Raw genomic sequence first — 22,061 nt, 5'->3', positions numbered from 1 at the left:
AATTCACATTGCCACAGAAACAAAACTGAATTGAATTGGAAGTTCCTTATACAGGCTTGTAATGACTGGAAAAAAAACATTCAGAATGTGTGGAAGTCTATATTAAGTATTGAATTTTGATTAGAATGTTAATAATAAAAAAACTAAAATCATGTTTTTAATTTTGCATTCCATCTAAAAACAATCAAACTGCAATTGGGTTGATATAGTAATAATAACAAAAAAATAGAGCTAACTAATTAAATTAATCACAATAAAAACATGATAACACAATAATAATAACAAATCTGTTGATAACTGATTATCAAATGAAATAATGAAATAAATAAATAAATAAGAAAGAAAGAAAGAACATTCTAAAAATGTTGGGCCAGCAAACCCAACTATTGGGAAAATGTTTGTATTTGACCCAACGATGGATTTAAATATTGCAGTATTTTGAGTTGAAAACAGAAAGACAGACAGATGACAGACATGTTCTACAATTGTTCTTGAAAGAAAAAAACCTGTAACATCCCTGGCATGATGCTCCTGTTCTGTTTTGCATTAGCAGCATGTTTAGAAACATAAGTGATTTAAGAGCTGCAAGAATTAAGGGTCATTTGCAGAATACAAATACATTTAGCTTTGCCTGTAGGCTAGAAACATTATTATAAACTAAAGCAGACGCCGCCACAACTGGTAAGGATCAAGTGAATGGCAATTGTCATAAAATCGTCAACAAGATTATAACTTCAAAATGTAAAAAATCTTTTTTTGAGTAAATGTAAAACAGGCTATTTTTCACCAGTCACTGGGAGCATTAAAATATCTATGCATGTAACGCTCGATTTGTTTTGCATTTTATATATCAAATTAAATCCAATATTTAAGCGTGGTCTCAAAATGGGTCAGAGAAACTAGACAGTCAAGCATCACTTAAACAAAACGACCAAATACTTCATTTAATTTAGCTTAAAGTGACATTAAAGAATTTGTAATAAGTAAATAGTGGAGATCCTATTATTTTAAAGTCCTAGCAGACGATATTATTGTTTCAGTCTGAATAGCTAACAGATAAAAAAGGAAAAATAAATAAAAAAGAAAAAGTATGGTTTTATCCTAAGTGGTTTACAAGTGAGAAATGCTACATAACAGCAGGGAATGTTTTGTGAACCTGTCACAACGTAATGCAGATTTTGGATCAAAGCTTTTGTCAATGAAACCGCAGCTATATTCAACATGACAGCAAACGTTTAACATGTAAAAGTAAGTTATAGCTGTTTTGGTGCACAAAACCTTGAACACATTATATCCAAACCTCAAAGAAAATTATAATAAGGCCCTTTTAAAGAAAAAAGCAACAAATATCATGGCACTGCATTCCTAGTGAATACATTAACACTCACTAAATGAAGGACATAATGTGCCAATTTAATGCCAATTCCACTACTGCCGGAGATTCACTCATAGCGTGAAAAAATATGCTGACCATCCAAGTTAAAAGCTCATCTCGCAGATGCGAGATAGCTCTGAATTTCATTACATCTAATGTTAAACCACTTTTGGATTCTCGCACGCATTATCAACATTACACCCATCTGCACATCTGGGTGCAATAATGAAGGCTGTTCATGCACTGGAATTATGTTTTATCTGAAAAGAAACGTATTTCACATTCAATGCACAGAACTGGACGCGCCGAGGCACGTCCAAGACAATTTTGATAATGTGCTGCAACTGTAATTCAACAAATGGCCTCTCTCCAGATCATATTATTGAAATTTGGCAGATGTAAAATAATTTCAGCAGGCACTTTCTCCAGGGTGCAAAAGTGCTTAAAAATGAATGTGCAATTGAAGTAAAACGCAATGAAAATCTTCCTTTTGGTCTGAGGGACATTCTGAGCTTTCGAGAAGAGCAGAGCTTTGGAGTTCTTACCTGCAAACATTATCAGCTCTCAATGGTGTGAAGGGGAATTTAGCGGTGGGGGAGTACTAAAGCATTCGTGAACATGCTGGGATGAAGTGTGTGACTGAGAAAGAGTGAGCTGAACTTTCAGAGCTGATCATATTACTGATAAAGGTGCTGTAATTTCTGGAGGATATTGACAAAAAGAAAAGAAATCCTGCACACTATCAGTGCTGGAAAAAGAATACATTTAATTAGTATTACAATGTTTCGGTCTCATGACCTTTAACAGGCATATACAGGATACTGACAGAAATGCAATGTAATATACATGAAAATGTCTTCAGAGGTGTATAAGGACATTACATAATGAAGCGTTATGTTTTTATTACCGTAGAACGAGCTATTTCTATCTACATACACCGCAGCTCCCCTTGCATGGAATTCGGCATGTTGTTACAGTAGCCCTAAATGGACAAACTGCTCTACAGATATATAGTATATATGTCATCTCCTTCAGCAAAAAAAGCAAAAACGTGACGACATCTTAGTGCTGTGTCAGCCACTGTAGTGCTTGAAATGGAGGGGTGGACTGAGCCGTTGGTTGCAATTCACAACTTCACCACTAGATGCCGCTAAATTTAATACGCTGGACCTTTAGGACTACTAATGAAATATAGTCAAGCAGTTTCATTTTTGGAAGATACAAAATTGCATCGCTTTCATTACATTCATCAAAACTATAACAAACGTTTTATGTCAGACAAACAAAACACGCACATAACTGGCAAAGTTTTGTTATCGCAGTATTGACAGACAGGTGAGTAGGAGCCTACGATGTTGTTGCATCAGTACAGATTACTGTTAAAGGTATAGTTCATCCTAAAATTCTGTCATCATTTACTCACCCTCATGTCTTTTCAAACCTGTATGACTTTCTTTCCTACGCAGAACACAAAAGAAGATATTTTGAAGAAAGTTGGTAACCCAACAACGTCTGCACCCATTCACTTCCATTGAATGGACAAAAAAACAATCTCAAGTGAATGGGTGGCGGTTTACAACATTCTTCAAAATGTATCCTTTTGTGTTCTGCAAAAGAAAACAAGTCTTATAGGTTTGAAATGACAAGAGGGTTAGTAAATTTTTTTTTTACTGACTTTTGAGTGAACTATCACTTTAATCACTCCCATGTAGTCACGTGCATTTCTGGCAGCTTTGGAATGTGTTTAGACTAATCAAATTACAAGACGTAAGGTCAAAATGAGCTCCTACAATGTCCTCATCAATTCAACGAGGCAAAAAGGTTAAAAATAAAGAGCTTATGGAATGTAAAACTCAATAGTCCTACTGTAAACTGCTGTGAGACAGAACAACTGCCATTCAGTTTATACTCACCATTCCCTACAGACATTCCACTGACAATCCCAAAAGCCTCATATTCTTGTCTCTTTTTTGGTTCTACAGTGATAAACTGTGTTAGTTTTAGAGTTATTTTAACTTCCTGACCGCAAGTTTTTCCCATCATGATTTAAAAATATTACTTGTTACTCTGAACTTTACGACAAAGTATCAGGTCTGGCGTTTCAGGTTGAGCCTCTGCTACATAGTTTAAATATAGTTTATTCAGCTGTTTATGGCTTTACACACTACCTTTGATTCTTCGGCATATCATGTTTTCCACACTTTATGAATCATATGAAATCATTTTCCGGTAGCATATGGGACAAAAACAGATGCTTTATACAATACAGGAACATAGAGTTAAGGTACATCTTACCTGAATGCAGACAGGGGAAAGAAGTTTGGCAGATATATATATATCTGTTTGCTCAAGCATAAACAAAGTCCTTCAGCGCACCTGCGCTTCACTTCTACAGCTGACTTTAACTTTCCAATTGAACAAATTACCACTTATCGACGGTTCACAAGCGCAAATGTCTGTGCTTCACAAAAGTATTTTCAGGGTCATTTTTACACTGTTACACCGTCTGTGTGTTTCAAACCAAACCGCTAGCTCACTACAGATTTTCACATCCCGGTTCAGAGCTGGAACCTCCGGGACCGGACCGTCCCGTAACGGTTCCAATTCGAGAGGAAGTGGTCTGCCTCGGAGTGTGATTTACAACATTAAGAGTCCTAGAGCGGTTTCCAGTAGTTTCTTACACCACTTTCTTGCCAAGAAAGCAGATTTTCAGACCTGATCCAGATATCCTCTCTTGCTTCAAGACATGTTGGACCGAGGATTGCTTTCCACCATTAAATCCACTGGCATCTGTGTGCCATGTGAGTTGATGATAAATATGTGGTTGAGTACCCTATAATATTGAATAGATTTATGAGGGGTGTACGTGACATATTAGTGCTAAATCCATAGTCTCATCATGCAGTTTATTTATATGTATATATATTTGAAGTGAAGCTCCACTTGCACCAACCGAATAGGCAATGTGTCACATTGACTACCGTCTGCATGAGTTTCTCGATCTTTAAAGACCCCGCTTGTCTCATGTTTATACGCCTGTGGTGTTTACACAGGACTTTCTGGACAATTCTGGACAGACGGCTGATTGTTTTGTTTATACCCAGTAATGGCATTAAGCGTTTAAAACATAATGATTGAGACCATATGAACAGGATTTGGCTTGAAAGCCTAACGTAAGCAAACTTTTTTTCATTGCATAACAGGAGCCGTTGCTTTGGCGTATTCTCTTAAAGGCAAATTACGGCCTGAAGGTGTAAAAACTATTCGTTCTTAAGCTTTATTCAGAAGTGTTCCTGTTGAGGACGTATGTGTGATTTCACAGCACAAGTTTGTGACAGTTTTATAGACTGGATGTCACTTGATCCTCTGTGAATGTGAAGTGTGGCTAAAACTGCAGGCGTTTCAGGTGTTCTGAATATTGGCCTATTCTCAGCCACTGTATTCTCAAAGCTCACCCACGGATCAGCCACTTTCCATTCAGCTGACTGTTTGATGCATAATACAAATAAAAAGGGCAAATCCTGGCTGAAATAACCTGGCACCTTAGTTAGACAGTTAACGATAATGTTGATATGAACGAAACAAGCAGAAACAAGAGCCCACAATGATATCCAATATCTAAAACTAATATCCTATAGTTTTAAGTAGGCCTACAATGAAATTGATTTTCATTTCAACTATTTTACAGTTTTAACGCTCTTGTTATGGTAGGGGTCACAGTGACACCAAAGCAACATTTCCTGAAAAGTAAAAAAAATGGTTATGGTAACTATTTTCCACATCCACGATGTATAACGCAGTGGGAGATTGAAATGAAGTGGTCTGATATATCATATGAAGATATATTCAATTATAGTTGACGGGTCTTCAATGCGCAACTATAGAAGCACAGAACATACCTGTCAACACTCCTGTTTTGGCCGGGAGTCTCCCGTTCACCCGCACACCCGTTATTTCTCCTGTGACAGTCCCGGAACGCGATCACAAAAAGGCAGAGGGAGACCCCCTGAACGCAGTTGCGAACAGACCAACAGAGACCATAAAGCGTTCGCAAATAGCCCCCGAACCCAAACGCCCCCAACCCCGGAATGCAACTGCGGGTCTCCTGGATTTTGGTACCCAAATGTTGACAAGTATGGCACAGAGGCGTACCAGTACCTGCATAGTGGGAAAGTCAGACGAGTGTTTGTACATGATAACAGGCGTTACATTTCCGTCACACGCTTGCAGTATTCGACCAATCACTACGCACTGGTTAACTGGCCAATCATAGCACACCTCGCTTTGCAGAGCGATGAGCTTTGTAAAAAAATATGTGCGTTTCAGAGAGGCGGGGCAAAGAGGAGATACAAAAATGCACGGTATGTGGAAAATACAGCATTTTTGAACCTTAAATAGTGTATTGCATTACATCTAAAACAAACGATAATATTCATTTTAGCAGTGCCATATGACCCCTTTAATCCTCTGGATGCGGTTCTTCTTCGGCCTCTATTCTTCTTCTCCTGTAGATGTTACATGTTCTATACTGCCACCTGCTTTACAGGAGGTGAATGTAGCAAACATATCAAATACCCCCCAGGAGTATATGGGACAAATACAGGAAAATATTTAAACAGGAGGGTTGACAGGTATGCTCGCAATACGACTATCATTAGCTGTAGCGTTACATTATGTTACATTGTGAACTAGAGGAAGTTTCAGAAATGGCCGCGCATATGTGCATCCCACAGTGACATACTGTTTTTGAGTAATCTCCCTCATTGAAGTTCTCAGGACTGAGGTATTTTAGAGCATCTATAAATGTAGGTGTCAGTGGGAGCTGCACGCAGGGAGTAAAAACTTTTCAGCAAAAACTTTAATTCATTGAGACATGATGTTAGTACAATAGGAATGCTTGCTTTTTCCTACTGAAGCAATGAGTAAAACAGATGAGAGTTCAGTACATAAATTAAACAGATTCTTTGAAAGTCATTCATATACAGGCTGAATCATGTGGTTATTCATGATGGTGCACTTTTACACTTGATTGACTGGTACTCACAGTCTCTGCAGTTGTGTATATTTAGAGAAGATGTAATCATCCAGCTTCCTGATCCGATTGCTCTTCAGAGACCTGTTGAATTATAAACAGCCCTGCATTACTGTCGGAGCCATTAAACGGTTTGTTCAACCAAAAAAAAAGAAACTTCTGTCACCCTTATGACATTCAAAACCTGTCAGATTTTTTCTTCTGTACAACACAAAACAGTCTTGTTCTTTCTCATATAACATCTTCAAAAACTGTTTGATAGCTTTGTGTGAGCAATCCAAATCCATTTGAATGTTTTTCACAAATTCTTTAATTACGTTGCTGGTGCATCTTTGTCTTTTTTGAAGCCTAATTTGAACCACCATCCATGTTTGTTATATAAAAAGGAACAGCATGAATGCTTAATACCTCAAAGAATAAGCTGAACATTAACAGAATTATTATTTTTGGATGAATTAGAGCTGTTGTAATTTTCATTGCATAATGTTGAAATAATGCATCGTCCTGGACAGAACTTTAGTGGCCGCTGATATGAATTATTCTGCATTCCTTTGTTTTTCCAAAGCATCTCCAAAATCTATAAATCACCTCTAAAATCCTCAAAATCATAAATTTTCTCTAAACGTCTCATCACATTGCAAAACTCATGATAAATCAAAACCATAGTAACTCACCCAGAACAAAGCAAACATAATAACCACAACCGAAACAAAGACCCATGCAAAGCCTTGCACGTAACTCTCTCTACTGCTCCTGCTCGAGCGCAAAGAAGTTCTTTACCTCTTTAAGCTTTTTGTCTTACTGAAGTCACATTTGTACTCTTCTGCAGCTACAGGTTAAAAAACCCCTGTGGGAGCAGAAGAATAAAACTCTGCGGATGGTTCCCGGCACGATGTACTTACAACCAAGTCACATTGGAGGAGAGAACAGGCACGGCATGGAGGTTGACGTCTACGCATTCCACCTCAGTCTTCAGTCTGCAGATGCAGTTCTCCGGATACTGCTGCAGAACTGCACATGATCGACATACAAACGGAAATGATTTTGCCCTGATGTAATGGCAAATGGAATATGGGAGCTCCCCTCCGGATGCTTCAACAATGTCATAAAACTCTATAATAGTGCATCACAGCAGCTTTAAGTGTGGAGTTTTTGACCAAGTCTTTGTAAAAGGGAAATGCAAAAATATGCTAAATAAATAAATTAAGTAAAATAAAATAACATTTGGGAAAGGGGCAAGTATACTATTTATAGCTATGCTTCTTAAAGGGACAGTTCACCCCAAAATATTGATTTAAATAATAAATAAATAAATAAATATTTATTTCACCCTTATGTCAGACAAAACCTGTATATGAATATTTCTTTTATGTGTAACGCAAAATAAGATATCTTGAGAAATGTCTCAATGGATTTGTCTTCATACAATGGAAGTCAATGGGGATCAATGTTGTTTGGTTACCATGCTCTTCAAAATATCTTCTTTTGTGTTCTGCAGAAGAAAGAAAATTATACCTTATTTCATGAAATGACATCAGAATGAGTGATATGGTGAAAGAATTTTCATTTTGGGGTAAACTATCCCTTCAATTCATCAAGTGGAAAAAATATGTATGGCTCCCAAGGTTGCATCACCGTTTTGGACTATTTTGTATTCCATGTTGGAAAAGCCCCACAAAAGCATACTTTAAAAAGATGCATTATTTCTTCCAAGTTAAGTAGATCAAGACCAGGACACGCACAGCAATCATTAGGAAGGTCCTGTGTCTCTGCCTTCTTAATAGTGCGATCAAAGATGTCCGCCCATCCGCTGTTGTCCCCTGCAGAAAGACAATTCAAGTCTTTGTATAAGAAAACAGATTACATCAGTGTCACTAATGCGTTTGCTGAAGTGAAGTCAATGTCAAATTCATTTCCAATTCCAAACTGTTAATTTTCTGGCTATTTCAAATGGTTTATAATTGAGACCAGCTTTACGTCTATCAATCTGGGGGAGATATCAGGATTCTAAATCACTGGCAGGAATATTTATGTGGACTCACCGCAGTGTTCTTCTTCCGCTCCGTTTTTGCAGTCTCTATGCCCATTACATTGAAGGACTTGGGGTAAGCACACACTCAAGTTTCCACAGGGGAACTGGCCGAGGGGACATCCTTCTGCCAACGCCCCACTTGCCATCATGGATGCTGCTGGCACCGATGATAGATGGACAGAAGACGAGAAAGTTACACCACAGCTATGCATCTCCAAGTACAACATGGACAACAATAAAATGCTCTTGAAATTACTGCAGTGTTTGTGCTTCCATCAGGGCTACGGTTGAATTAATGAATGACATTTTCATGGGAAGCCAGAGCCAACAAGGACCGAAAGATTTAAACCAATTAGAGTGTGGCTCCAAATATTGGCTGCAATACACAACGCCACAAAAGACAACAGCTCACACGCAGCGCATGCCAACAATACGTTATATTTTATTGTTGGAAAATATGACGTACGAGAAGAAGCGCTCCCCACCACACAATTACTCCGCTTCAGTCCTGACATGATAAAGAGAGGCATTAGGCCAAAACGTAAAAGGAACACAATCTGTCTTTTTTTGGCAATAAAAAATAACTTGTTTTAATGGCTTCATTTTGCCTAAATCCTCTCGCTTTTGTTTTTTCTCTTATCTGCTCCCACTAAAGCCAGTCACAAAGTGGACTTGTGATCAATTACGGCCACGGGTGGTCCTACCCAATGCATAGCTTTATCACAATGAAACATGACCTTCCTGACAGCCTTGTGTACAAGAAAAATGCAGTTCTGTTTGAGGCTATTTGTCACATTGTCTCTATAGTGCATGTCATTTTTGGAGCTAGTAATTGATTTCAAATACGCGCTGAATGAAAAAGATGTCAGAAAATGTATAGCTTTTCAAAAACAATTGGCTGTTATTGGTGTATCTCAACTATAGTCACATGTCACTGTTATGCCTATTAAATGTAAAAGAAACTTTAGGGTCTGAAATGGGTTATTTTCGGGAGGCAGACATCTCTACTGTTATCTCGCTCATGATATCTTTATCTTTTAAATTAATTTCTTTTCATTTGGAAAGCTGTATGAGATGCTTAAAGCACAGACACACAAAATCAATAAAGAAGTAACCTTTAAGCACATAAACAGCATAAAATCATCACCATACTATACAGCCTCAGGTCAAGAACAGGCCGATCACGCCACACGCTAATAATGAATAACAACTTCGCTTGGAACACTATTTTTAGTACAAGTTGTTTTTTTTGCAATAACAGGACTAAGGAAAAGACAAGCCACATCTGCTATCGTAAAAGTCAGTATTAGCTTTTTGTTTGTCTGTTCTTTTCTCTATATTTTTCAGAATGGTTTTTCTCTCTCTCTTTTCCACATGCTCCCATGAGCAACAAGACATGTAGAGCTTTTCACTGCATGGCAGTTTTGTATAAATGTTGTCTTTATGTGTCAAATAATGATTTTTCTTCAAATCAAATGTCTTCAAGCTCTGCAGCCCACACTAATTTTCAAGACCTAATAATCCGAGTTATGCTTGTTTTTATTTATCTCAACGTATTTTAGAGAAACATCTCAGACAAAGCTGATCCTAAATGAAAACTAACAGAGGAACATTTTTGTAGCCATTAGCTCAGGAGATTTGATGGAGGTCTCAGTTGTGTTTCATTTAAGTATCAGCGTAGTCCCCGATTATTTCTCCTGAAAATGTAACATGAATGCAGATTGTAAAACACTCTGGATTTGGGAAAATATTCAAGAAATATTCAAGTTCATATGGAAATCATTATTAATATTGACATTTGATTGCAGACTTGACAAATCTGAGCTCAGTTTGTGTTTGAAATCAGTTTGTTCAAATCTCTTACAATCTAATGGAGACATTTGTGAGATTTCTTGGTCGTTTTCTCCACATCTGAGATGCAGGAGACTTAAGCAAAAGTTTCAATTTGCTCTGTTTAATTTATGCCTATAAGGGATACATTATACATAATGAGACATTACAAATGTCATATATGTTATTTTTCTTTCTTATTAGTAGGAGAGTCAATCACTCTTAGAAGAGATGTAACATTAAATGCAACATTAAAGTTAAGATGTGGTTACTGTACATTAAAATACAGAAGCTGTTAACCGATTTCAAAGTGACCTTTTTTCTATTTAGGACAGTCAAAAGAGAGATGTGTAGAGCTACAAAGTCAACATTTGTATTAATTATTTCACCCACTCACTTTCTTTTAAGTAGAGAAACTATAAACATAGATCACTGAAAGGGGAAAGATGCTAACGCAGGTGACAACACACCTACAAAATGGATGAACCGCATTTCTAGCAACACAATAGGGACAACAATCAGAGCGTAAGTACTGAATGTAAATGAAGATTTATTTGTTTAACGTTAAAAACTGAGATCAAATCAAGAGGGGGACAGCTGTGGGGCATGAAACAATAAACGAGCAATAATGAGGAGACGAGAGGGCGGGAACAGAGAAGAGACCGGAGAGAGTATGTCAAGCCATAAGGGCCAAAATTACCTCCCTCCACATGAAACATGAGGTTCTGTCATGGTTCTGCCTCTCTTGTCATGTCTTTCTTGGTCTTGTGGCAGAACCACGACAGAAGCCCCTCCTTAAGGAGCGGCAACCTGACGCTCCTCAGGGCAACTAACAGGAGAGGACAGACAGCGACACAGATAAAACCAAAAACAGGGCAACATGATGAAAGTAACACAAAAACACAAGAGTCTTTGTGAGTTTTAAGGGGATTTATTTATTATAGTTTCTTGAAACAATGATGCTAAAACATTAAAATATATATATTTTTAAAAAATAACAGCAATATGAACATGAATGAATGATCCTTATCATTACCTCAGGCTGTGGCATCTTGATGTTTGTTTACTGATGATACATATCCCTCTACTGTGTGAGATGTCATTAAGCTCTAAATCTTTTGAAGTTGAAGATGTTAAAGTTAATTGTTATTTTATTAATTTGTCTGTTTTTCTTTCTCAGGTGTCTCAGGTGTCAGTGAAGCCTACATCAGTGTATGTGGCAGCTGATAGGCAAAAGGTAATTTTAAATGTTTTTTTAGAGTTGTATTTGTATTACTTATTATTGCACTTTTTCAAAAAACAGACTGTGGTCCTGAAACTGTCACCCTGAAGTACTGAAGGATCATAAAACTGGGATTTACACAGCTCTCCACTGCATACATCAGTTTATGGACTTTCTCTCTGTTCACCATTCACTTGCTAAGGAAAGAACGTCAGGAGGGTTTGGAATATGATGGTTAGTAAATGATCACATATTATAGATTAAAATGGGCATTTTTGTTTGTTTAAATAAATGTATATATGCAGTGAGGTGGGGTTGCTTTATTTCATAGGCCTATTTCATTATTTTACTTTGTTAATGTTATACATATCACAATCAGATGTTAAAGGTCCAGTGTGTAATTTTTTGGAGGATCTATTGACAGAAATGCAATATAATATACATAACTATGTCTTCAGATGTGTATAAAGAGCTTACACAATGAAGCGTTATGTTTTTATTACCTTAGAATGAGCTATTTCTATCTATACACCCTTGCATAATTCACCATGTTCTGTCAGCCGTCGTAATGTTTCGAACGGGAGGGGGAGGGGTGGAGTGAGCAGTTGGTTGCAATTCGCAACCTTGCTGCTAGATTTCACTGACTGGACCTTTAAATAAAATGTATTGTAATTTTGTGTTGTCTGAAACTTTTGCATGTACGCAATAAATATTTAACGGAGAATCGTGGTGTTGTGTCCGTGTTATGAAATTGTGTTATAGTATAACGTGTAATATTAATATTATTATTATTGATTATAGATTATTATAAGAATAATACTGAAATGGTGACTAAAAAAGGGGTTCCAAAATGAACTGGTTCTTTAATGCACCTTTAAGAGAGGGTTCCAATTGGAACCTTTTTAAAAAGGTTAAAAAATTAACCTTTAAAGTTCCCCCACAGTTGCAATCTCCAGGAGCCTCAAAAGGTTCATTTTTGAAACCTTTTCTTCTTAGAGTGTTAGTTTGCCTATTTTAAGGAGATATTACATTTACTAAAATGTTGGGTTATTTCAACCCATCATTGGGTCAAACATGGACAGTTGGGTTATAAATGAACCTATGATGGGTTGTTTCAACCCCAAATGCTGGGTTGTTTTAACCCATTGTTGGGTCAAATATAACCATATTCTGGGTTAATTTAACATAACTGTTGGTTTTGTCCATATTTGACCCAACATTGGGTTGAAATAACCCAAAATTAAAAGTGGATACATTTCCGAAACAATAACTGAAATTAATATACACATCAGATCACAGTGACATTCATATCGATTTATCAAACTCAAACAATTTCTTTTCTTATATTCTGTAAAATGGGTAAAAATTTATTAAAGATTATTAAAACCCCACAAATAACAGGCTGCTTAACACAGCTATTTACCAGTCAAAGCGGATGAAGTAGCCTAATGGAAAACTTAACCAATTACAATAAAATGTCTTTATTAATAAAATGTTTTTATCAATAAAATGTTTTTTATTGCCTGGCTGCAGGCTTAATGGCTGTTACTGATGTGGAACATCCTTCTGACATCCATCTAAAATGCATTCAGTGTATTTGTGAACATTTAAAAATAGACACGAAGGCAAAACAAATATTGACAAAAATAACTCAAAGGGCACAACATAAATCAAGGCAAGAGATGTGAAGTTTATACAGCAATTATATTACGCATGTCTTTTAAAGTAGGCTATACAAATAAGTCAACACATTCACCTTTTTCAAATAACAGAATAGAGTCTTTCAGACATTTCTGAGCCTGGAAAGAGTCTGTGAGCACTCAACAAAAATCACAGTGTTTGATGTCAAAACTGTGGGAGGAAGATCAGAACCCTAAAATGGCATGTAAGATGGAAAACTGTGAGACCAACAACAGTGAGAAAATGAAAACATTTGTGTACTTTGTGTCAAGTCTGCCTAAACTCTCAATAATCATTAGCAGAACCATTTCGCCCAATGTAACAGGGGTGACATTATTTAGTATTTTCAAAACTTAATTAATTACAGTCCCATGACAACCTTTGGCTGAAAGAGTAAATGGGTTTTATTGCCATGATATGAGCTTTCAATTGATTACCTTAAAGGAAAAGTTCATCTCTAAATCAAAATTATGTTATTTTTAACTCACCAATGTTCAACATGTTTTAAGACCTCCCGGCGTCTTCGGAACACATATAAAGATATTTTAGGTGACATCCGAGAGATTTCCAGACCTCCTCATAGACATCATGGTTATAGGTGTTGTCAAGGTCCAGAAAAGTACTAAAGACATTGTTTAATTGGTCCATCAGCTCATTATGGCTCAACTGAATTTTTTTGAAGCGAGGACAATAATTTATGTGCGAAAAACAAACCAAAATAACGACTTTAATCGATATATTCTCCTCTGTCTTGTCAGTCTATGGTGCACGTTCACGAGAGCACTTTGACGCATGCGCATTCAGGAGGTCTTAAAACATGTTTAACGTCATGTGGGTGAGTAAAAAATTACACAATTTTGATTTAGAGTAAATATACAAATTCTGTCATCATTTAATCAAATGGATTTAAAATTGTATAACTTTTTGTTGAGACATAAAATAAGAAATGAGAATCTTATTTGGGGTGTAATGTTGGGTTAAATTAACCCAGAATATGGTTATATTTGACCCAAGCATGTGGGGTTGAAACAACCCAACATTTGAGTGTATATAATGACAAAATGTGTACTTTTAGTTAAACCTTTAAGACACCGTAATCACACGCTCAATGAAAGCCAAGAGAGCAAACTAAGCTGTGCCATAAATTCTTCACCTCCCCTCTTATCTTCTGTCTTGTACATAACAAAACTGTAATCCCACTTGCCAGACTACCTGGTCCAATGAGGCCTGCAAATCTGGCTTCTTTCACAAACTCGTAAGAAAAAGCAAGAACTTTTTAACTGTGTTTCTAAACATGCCAGGTGTTGGGATTACTCCAAACAGAAATCTGGTCTTTCACCAAGGTCAGGGAAAAAGAAAACTTTAAAAGCTGTACTGGGATCCAGAAAAAACACAGAGGACCACTACTTATTTCTGACACATTTAATCTACGGGATTTCTCAGTTTGTGGCATTTGATCTTTATTACAGGAAACTTTAAACTGAAAAAAAAACAAATTTTCCCCGTCTATGAATGCAATCATTTGCACTGTAAAACCCAGATGCACATTTGAAATCTCCCAGGAGGGCGAAGCATGCCTTTTGTTAAGAGGAAGCTAAATACATCCCTCTCAACACACTTACAGGTGAATCCTCTTGCGCGGCATTGTAAAACAGATTTATCTGCACCCATTTAAACTATACTGGAAAGCTTAGTGCATTGAATAATGGAATTGATTAAATTTCCCATTACATATTATATATTCAAGTGTCAGGATGTGTTATGGTATGACCCTGTTAGCCACTTCAAGATGTCAATCAGTGTTACTATGGCTTAATTTTTCATCAAAAGGTCACATGCCCCCTGCTTCTTAAGCCAGTTTGCTTGCACAAGTGTTCCGTTTTTCAATAGAGATTTTTAAAACAAACCTAAACCAGCTCAGTGGTGAACCACACCATTACAAACTTTGAAGCAAAATAATATAAAAATGCAATAAACAACAGAGAACAAAATTTTTAAAAAGAAATAAAGAAAACAAAATTATGGACTTAAAATGTATTAAAATAACAACAGAAATAACATATTGCTGCTGTCTTTCTGAAACCTTTTTAAAAAATGTGATTTTTACTTTTTGTCATAAATCATTATTACTAGTCACCCTTTATGTCTGTTACTGGGTTTTGTGTATATCTTTCTAATAAAAAGTATTAAAAAGTGCTTGTCAACTTTGACAACACAGTAGCCTATTTAATCATTCAACAAGTAAATCTGTTTTTCCCCTTCCCAGAAAAAGCGAATTTGGACATCCAAGGTTTCCGAAGGACAGCAACAATATTTGAAAGTTATTGTGATATTAAATTAAAATAAAATAATAGACTAACGGCTTTTTACAAAAACATGCATCGGAAGTGTAAGTTAAACGTATTCGTGAAAATCATTTCCCCTATCAATAAAATCAATTGAATTTCTACGATCTGTAAATCCCATGGCAGTAGAGTTGGGATGTTGCATGATTAATTCGAATTTTAGACCCTAAAAAAAGTTTGGGAACTGCTCCTATAGGCATTTGTAACAAAAAAGTGCCACATCTAAAAAGCATAAGCTTCTGTTTAATGTTTCATTTTTGTGTACAAACATCTGATTAACATCTTAAAATAACCAGATTCGAAAACATTCTTAATCACCAACATCTGCTGAATGTCCTTCTACGAGGAATTTTTGAGCAATGTACTGCAGATGAGCAAACGCTCACCAAAAAAAATGGCTTCCGGGTTAAAATGAACACATGGAATAAACATCCTGGTGACGTGTGTGTATCAGGGGATCAAGACTGAAACGGGAACAAATTAAGAAGCAGCACAGAACAGGCATCTAATCTGATGACATGACAACACAACGTAAACAAAAAGCACATAGCCTATGTGACGCCTATGTGACCCATGCGGCCTGTGAAAACCAAGCTAAAATAGTTTTTTTGATGTGATTTACGGTTTTCTACATAAAATCATCCAACATAATGTAAAGAAGATTGTATGAAAATGACTGAAAGGCAAAAAATTGAACTCATAGTGAAATTAATGGTTATAACCAAACTTTGATGCATGTCATCTCATAATGAGAGACTTTTGTCTGTTTTTCACAGACTGGCTCGCATATGACAAGCATGCTTTGATGATGATACAACAAACAATGACCAAACAATGTAAAGCAACCATTTTTTTAAATGCGCAGAAAACATAAAAATGCTATAGGGTTTGTGGTTTCATGGGTGACTCAAACTAACTAGGAACACAAACTAACTGTGACACTAACATCTGGAAAGAGGCTCAACTGAACATGACAATGGCGAAAGTTTTTTTTTAAGGTGATGTTGCCAGGCAATCATACTGTGTAATGGAATGAGATACTGGCCAACCAGTTCTGGATCATTTTCTGTAGGAGGGCTGACGCATTTCGTTTCATTGTTTTCCAATTAGTGGATTCTATAATACAACAGTCTCATATTTATAATGCACAGATTAAATCAATTTAGAAATCTTATCTCCATCAGAAATGTAAATTCATTTCAAGAACAAAGTGTTCACAACACCACCACACACAGAAAGAGACAAAAAACTAATGTAGACAATGTAATAATGTAAACACTAATAGAGAAAAAAACTGCCTAACGACTCTAAAAACATAATGGACAGCATGTGTCTGGTAAGTTCTTAAAACTGCCTTATTTATAATACATAATCGTAAAGTTGCTTGCAGAAATGTGCGCCGTGTAATCACATCCAGAGCAAACCACATACAATGCAAAGCCTAGGTAAGAATTAGAAAAACGACCGTGTCCCAAATAGGTAATAAGAAACATGCAAGTAAAAACAGAGGTATAGTGATAAGCTCGACATGCAGCGGCATAACGCAACATAGGTGCGGGAAAAGAGCCTGGGCCCCTGCCCGTGATGCCAGGTGTTCATTTGTTAAAGCCTGTCGCAGTGAAATGAGCAGCTGTCACTCCTGTCTCACATAATCTCAATACAAATGAGGGCCACACAACACTGTGGATCTGTTTATATGGTTTCATAAAGGATCATTACCTTAACGCCTCAAAATCGAATGCAAGCATGCCTGGAGGCGACGTATAGCCTAGCTATAAGCAGGAGTTTAATAGTGCAGGGGCTTGTGGGAGCAGAACTTGATGTTGATTAAGTCATAACTGAGCCTTGATGTACATCTAATGAACAACTAATTAAACAGGGCTCCTGCATCACTTCATTTGCAGTCAGCCTGTCATCTCATTGGCAGCACAGGTTTTTGACATCGCCTTTCAAAAGTGCAGCGTCAGATTACCCAGTGAATATCTCCCACTAGAACAAATGGATTTCTCTGCTCTCAATCAAAAGAATAAATCTGGTCAGATGCTGATATCAGGATGGGTTTGTGATAAATCCCGAACAGATTTTGCGACTAACTATTAAAGTCCATGGGAAATGTTTCGTCTTTGAGCAAATAACCCAAATCCTGTGCTGGGGGAAAATATTCTTACGCTCTCACACACTGAGTTTCCAAGTTTATCCAAACAGAGTTTTACGTTACGATGCGATAAAAGAAGAACGATTGAAGAAAGTTCCACAAAGAACTTTTTATTTTCTAGAACATACGGAAGTTGTGCTTTAAAAAATCTAGAAGGCAATATGTTAAGCAAAAGAAGGTAGAGCCTTTAGAACATTATGGGCTGATGCCATATTAACATAATGAAACTTTATAATGTATTTATTCAAGTTACTTTTTTCAGATTTTTCATGCATGCACTTGATTTTTTTGATACTATTAAAAATAAAGGTGCCATAGAAGAACCTTTTTTTCTCTAAATGGTTCCATAAAGAATCTTTAACATCCGAAGAACCTTTCTGTTTCACAAAAGGTTCTTTGGGGCGAAAAAAGGTTCTTCCGATTATGAAAAGGTAAGAAAGAGATGAATGGATCTTTGTGGAACCAAAAATGGTCCCCCCCATAATAATCTATATTAAAATTCTGTTTGAGTAATAAATGAGGTTCTGCCTGCTGGTTAGACACGGCATTCAGTTCATTTCTTATTAGGCCTCTGATATTAAATCTTTCTACACCGTGGCTCTAGATCCCCTGCTTTTGTTTGCTTGATCCACCTTATTTCACCTCCTTCTGACAGCTTATATAGCTTGTGTAACCCAATATCTGTGAGATGTGGGCTTTACACAGCTCCAGTTAAAAACAAGATAAACAAACCACCTTCACAATGAGTACAATTTGAGCTTGACACGGTGCATTAAACAAGGGAAAATTGTATATGACTAATGTTTGGAGTCTAAGATGAAGTCTTTTTGCATTTTGCATTTTTTTGCATATGTGGTAATGTACATGCTTATAAATAAATTTGACAAGTTATCAATTTTATTGTTCCACAAACAAAAGCGAAACAATACGTCATATTTAACAAAAGCGGCCTCCTGGGTTTGATCAAAAGTAAATATTAAAAAAAAATTAAAAGGTCTATTTTGTATTATTTATTGTTTTTTGGTTTTTTAAGTAAAACTTTTAAAAAGAATTGCATTACACCAAATAGAGCAGAAATGGGACTAAACATTCCATCTTGATTTTGCAAAAAAATTGGATTGCAAATGACTAAACCGTGTTTGCAAAAGTGTAACTAATAAACTTGTAATGCGTAAATAAAAAGTAGTGAATGAATATAAACCTGAAAAAAATGAATAAGCCTGAATAAAAGTCCATGTAATAAATAAATAAACGTTAGTTAGACAAAAACTAAGTTCCAATTCAAATAACACAAAAGCACGACGTTACGATTAAATATTTGAATGTAGAAATAATGGTCTTTCTAGACTCAAAATCTGTTTATTCAATATAAGTGCTTGTATGTGTAAAATCCACTCAGAATGTTTATTATTTACGCTTCTTGCTTGCATTCTTTACTTTTTTTCCTACTTTTGCCGAGCAAGGTAGCCTAACGTTTTATTCAAAAACTGTAGCCTCTGATTGACAACCCGTGCCAAAGACCGCAGTGCGCACTGCTGGGACGCAATTCAATTTAGTCTATGTGCCGATTGAAGCCACCTGAGCGAACCCGTCCACCGTTTCCAGCTCAAAAGGCCAACGATCGCGATATATCATATGCATTTTCAAACTTTATCCAAAACTGAGAAGACAAAAAGCACCATCCCTCACTATGAAAGAGAAGTCACGTTTTGTTACGGACATTAAACTTATATGAAGTTTGAAAGTGCCTGTAGTTAAACAAGTAAGTTATTGTGGTGCCAAGGAACAGAGTGTACTGCATGAAGAGTCAAAAGTTCCTCGGAGGTCTGACACGAGCGTTTTCTTCTGGGAGTTATGAGCGGACTTGCAGAACATTGAAATAGTGTCGTGAACATTGGCAGTATACGTAGAACGATCTTATCTAAAGAAACGCGCCTTATCACGCTTGATTTCATTTCCTTGTGCATTTACAACGATATAAAAAACAAACATCACAGATACGAATAAAACATCCCAATAGAATAATGACAAGCTTTCTACTAAAGTTATTGTCAGACCTTAAAGAGAGAGAGAGTCTTATAGTATTATTTTTCTCCTACTAAACTGTAGGAAAACGTTTAAAATTTCACATTCACATCCAAATAACACCGCCGGTAATTTCATTTGAACGAAAGTGTTTTACCTTCGGTTTCCAGCCTGGAGTTGGGAATGAGAAGAATAATGATGATTAATTCCAGGAGAGCGTTTGAAGGATATCTGAAGAATTTCATGATCAAGCCTCTGTCTCTGTTCCGCTCACGGCGATACTGCAAAAGCATACATGACCGACGCCAAAAGGGCTATTCCCAAATCAGACCGTCTCCAAAGGAAGATGCGCGTAGGCGGGATTTCGCAGGGATGAATGTAAGCATCGATCTTTAGGTCCAACTTGCCACCTTCCGTCACCTGCGCAGCTGACGGGGCTCGGTGCGGACCGAGAGGCTCGATGAACTCTTTTGATCCGTCCTTTCTGGTAAAGCTCAGCCTGACATGATTCATTGAGAATTTCGTCATTGACGCTTTTTTTTAGGGATCACAAACACTTGCGTAGTAAAAGCCAGAGGTCGTCGTTTCATTTTACACATTCGCGAGAGTTTCGATTCATGTTTCTGAGTTCAAAAACGAGAAGCGGATTTGAGCCGTCACCACCTGAGAATGAATATAGGCTAAATGTCTAGTAAATAGGTAAACGAAGTTGTTTTGTTCCTAGGTTAAGAATTATTACTAACCCAACACGTTCTCTGGTTGCTAGTTCTATAACCCTACCTGACAACTCGTGAATTTCCTTTAAAGAAATGCTTATTTTAAAGCCTGGCCCTTATGAAACACCCATTTAGCGAACAAATCGGTCGGCTTTATCAATTATTATAATGAATACATTTAAATAACTCGGTAATCAGTTATAATCAGCATCTGATGATGACTAATGCGACGGGCTACATGAAATAGAAGCAGGAGGGAGTCACGCGGTGGTTTTAGACTGAGTGCTGTGTGCTGATTGTAGCTCCTGCTGATCAGTTTTTGTCTTCTATATTAACCCATATTTTGCCGTAATGCGCTGTTTAACTCTTCTGTAAATGCCGTAAATAAATCCAAAGGGACATACAGCACATACTGTATATCGACGGAACAAACACAGTTTACACGCTGTGCTGTAGTTACGTGAGTTTGAATCTCTGTTGGGTTGCTGTCGCGACAACAGTTAAAATTGTATCAACCAACAAGCTGTCGAAGTGTAAAAGCCTTCAACAATGAATAAAAAATGCGGCATGGTTTATACTGTAGGTGAAATAAAATTAAAAACATAAAATAATAAATACTTGTGTATGTGGTCTAGCTATTTACATATATTGCATATAAATTTGATAAAGAATCTGGTTCAAACGTTCTTAAAACAATTTTTTTATTACCTTTTTATAGCCTATAGACAACTTTGGAAAACCCAAACAATGCTGGTCCAGAAGAACTTGTTTGAGATTGTTCAAAACGTTAAATGAATATAAGATTTAATAATATATATAAGATATAAAAAAACGGAATTGTTCCTGGACCAATGCTTACATCATGGCCTTTTCGCTTTTATTGACAACTTTTTATGCAACATAAAGGTTTTGTGGATGTTAAATGTTCTTTGTGGAACCATTCAGCTTGACAAACAAACTGTTAGAATCTTTCTTTTTTAGAGTCTTGCATACAGCCAAGCCAATATCTTTTTTCACATATAGGAAAGGGGAGTTACAAAAGCCCTCCAAGGAGTGTAATTAATGGCACACTGCTGTGACTAAACTTCTGTGAGAAGAAAGGTTGGCACCACCAGCTCAACCAATTGATTCTCAGTGCTGGTCAGTGCAAGTCAGATAACAGATAGGCATTGCAGCCAATTCTCCTTTATCATTAATGAACGGGTTGTGAGCATCTTAATGATTAAAAACAATACACTTGAGCACCCAATCTCAGTTCTATACCCCACATTTCTGTCTCTTGTTCATTCACATAGCTGGCGAGTACTCTAACTTCTCCAAACTATACAAATTTCACAATTTAATATAAAACAGTTCAGTGTAGTGTAACTTAAAAGTTTCTTTTAAAAGTTTCAGAACAAAAAAGATTTATGCTTAAAGGCATAATTACATCTATGATTGATTGAGCGAAGAGGATTACAGGCCTTCATTTGTCACTTTCTTTGTTACAGCCTACAGACATGACATCAGCATAACTACACTGTAAAAAAATCCCGTAAAGCAACAGATAAAGTACTGGCAGAAAACTACCAGAACATTTTCCTTTATTTTACGGACTAAATGCTAAAATGCAAATTAATGCAGTGCAAAATGTAAAATACAAGTAAAAC

General features: G+C 36.6%; 1 protein-coding gene across 2 annotated transcripts in view; it reads right to left on the bottom strand.

Annotated features, from left to right (window-relative positions):
* rxfp2a (relaxin family peptide receptor 2a) overlaps positions 1–20,570 on the bottom strand; it is a 37,329-nt gene extending 16,759 nt beyond the window's left edge. Inside the window, exons 1-5 of one of the 2 annotated variants that reach the window (XM_057321674.1) lie at positions 19,854–20,570; positions 8,450–8,596; positions 8,150–8,227; positions 7,310–7,418; positions 6,420–6,491 (exon numbers count right to left, since the gene is read on the bottom strand). In XM_057321674.1, coding sequence (XP_057177657.1) covers positions 6,420–6,491; positions 7,310–7,418; positions 8,150–8,227; positions 8,450–8,596; positions 19,854–19,989 — 542 coding nt within the window. In that variant the 5' untranslated portion in view covers positions 19,990–20,570. The remainder of the gene's footprint in view (positions 1–6,419; positions 6,492–7,309; positions 7,419–8,149; positions 8,228–8,449; positions 8,597–19,853) is intronic. The other variant, XM_057321675.1, reaches the window with a different exon arrangement.
* Positions 20,571–22,061: the final 1,491 nt, after the last annotated feature.

This window comes from Triplophysa rosa, linkage group LG22, assembly GCF_024868665.1.
Source record: "Triplophysa rosa linkage group LG22, Trosa_1v2, whole genome shotgun sequence".
Classification (NCBI taxonomy): domain Eukaryota; kingdom Metazoa; phylum Chordata; class Actinopteri; order Cypriniformes; family Nemacheilidae; genus Triplophysa; species Triplophysa rosa.
This window is presented reverse-complemented; position numbering and strand designations above follow the sequence as displayed.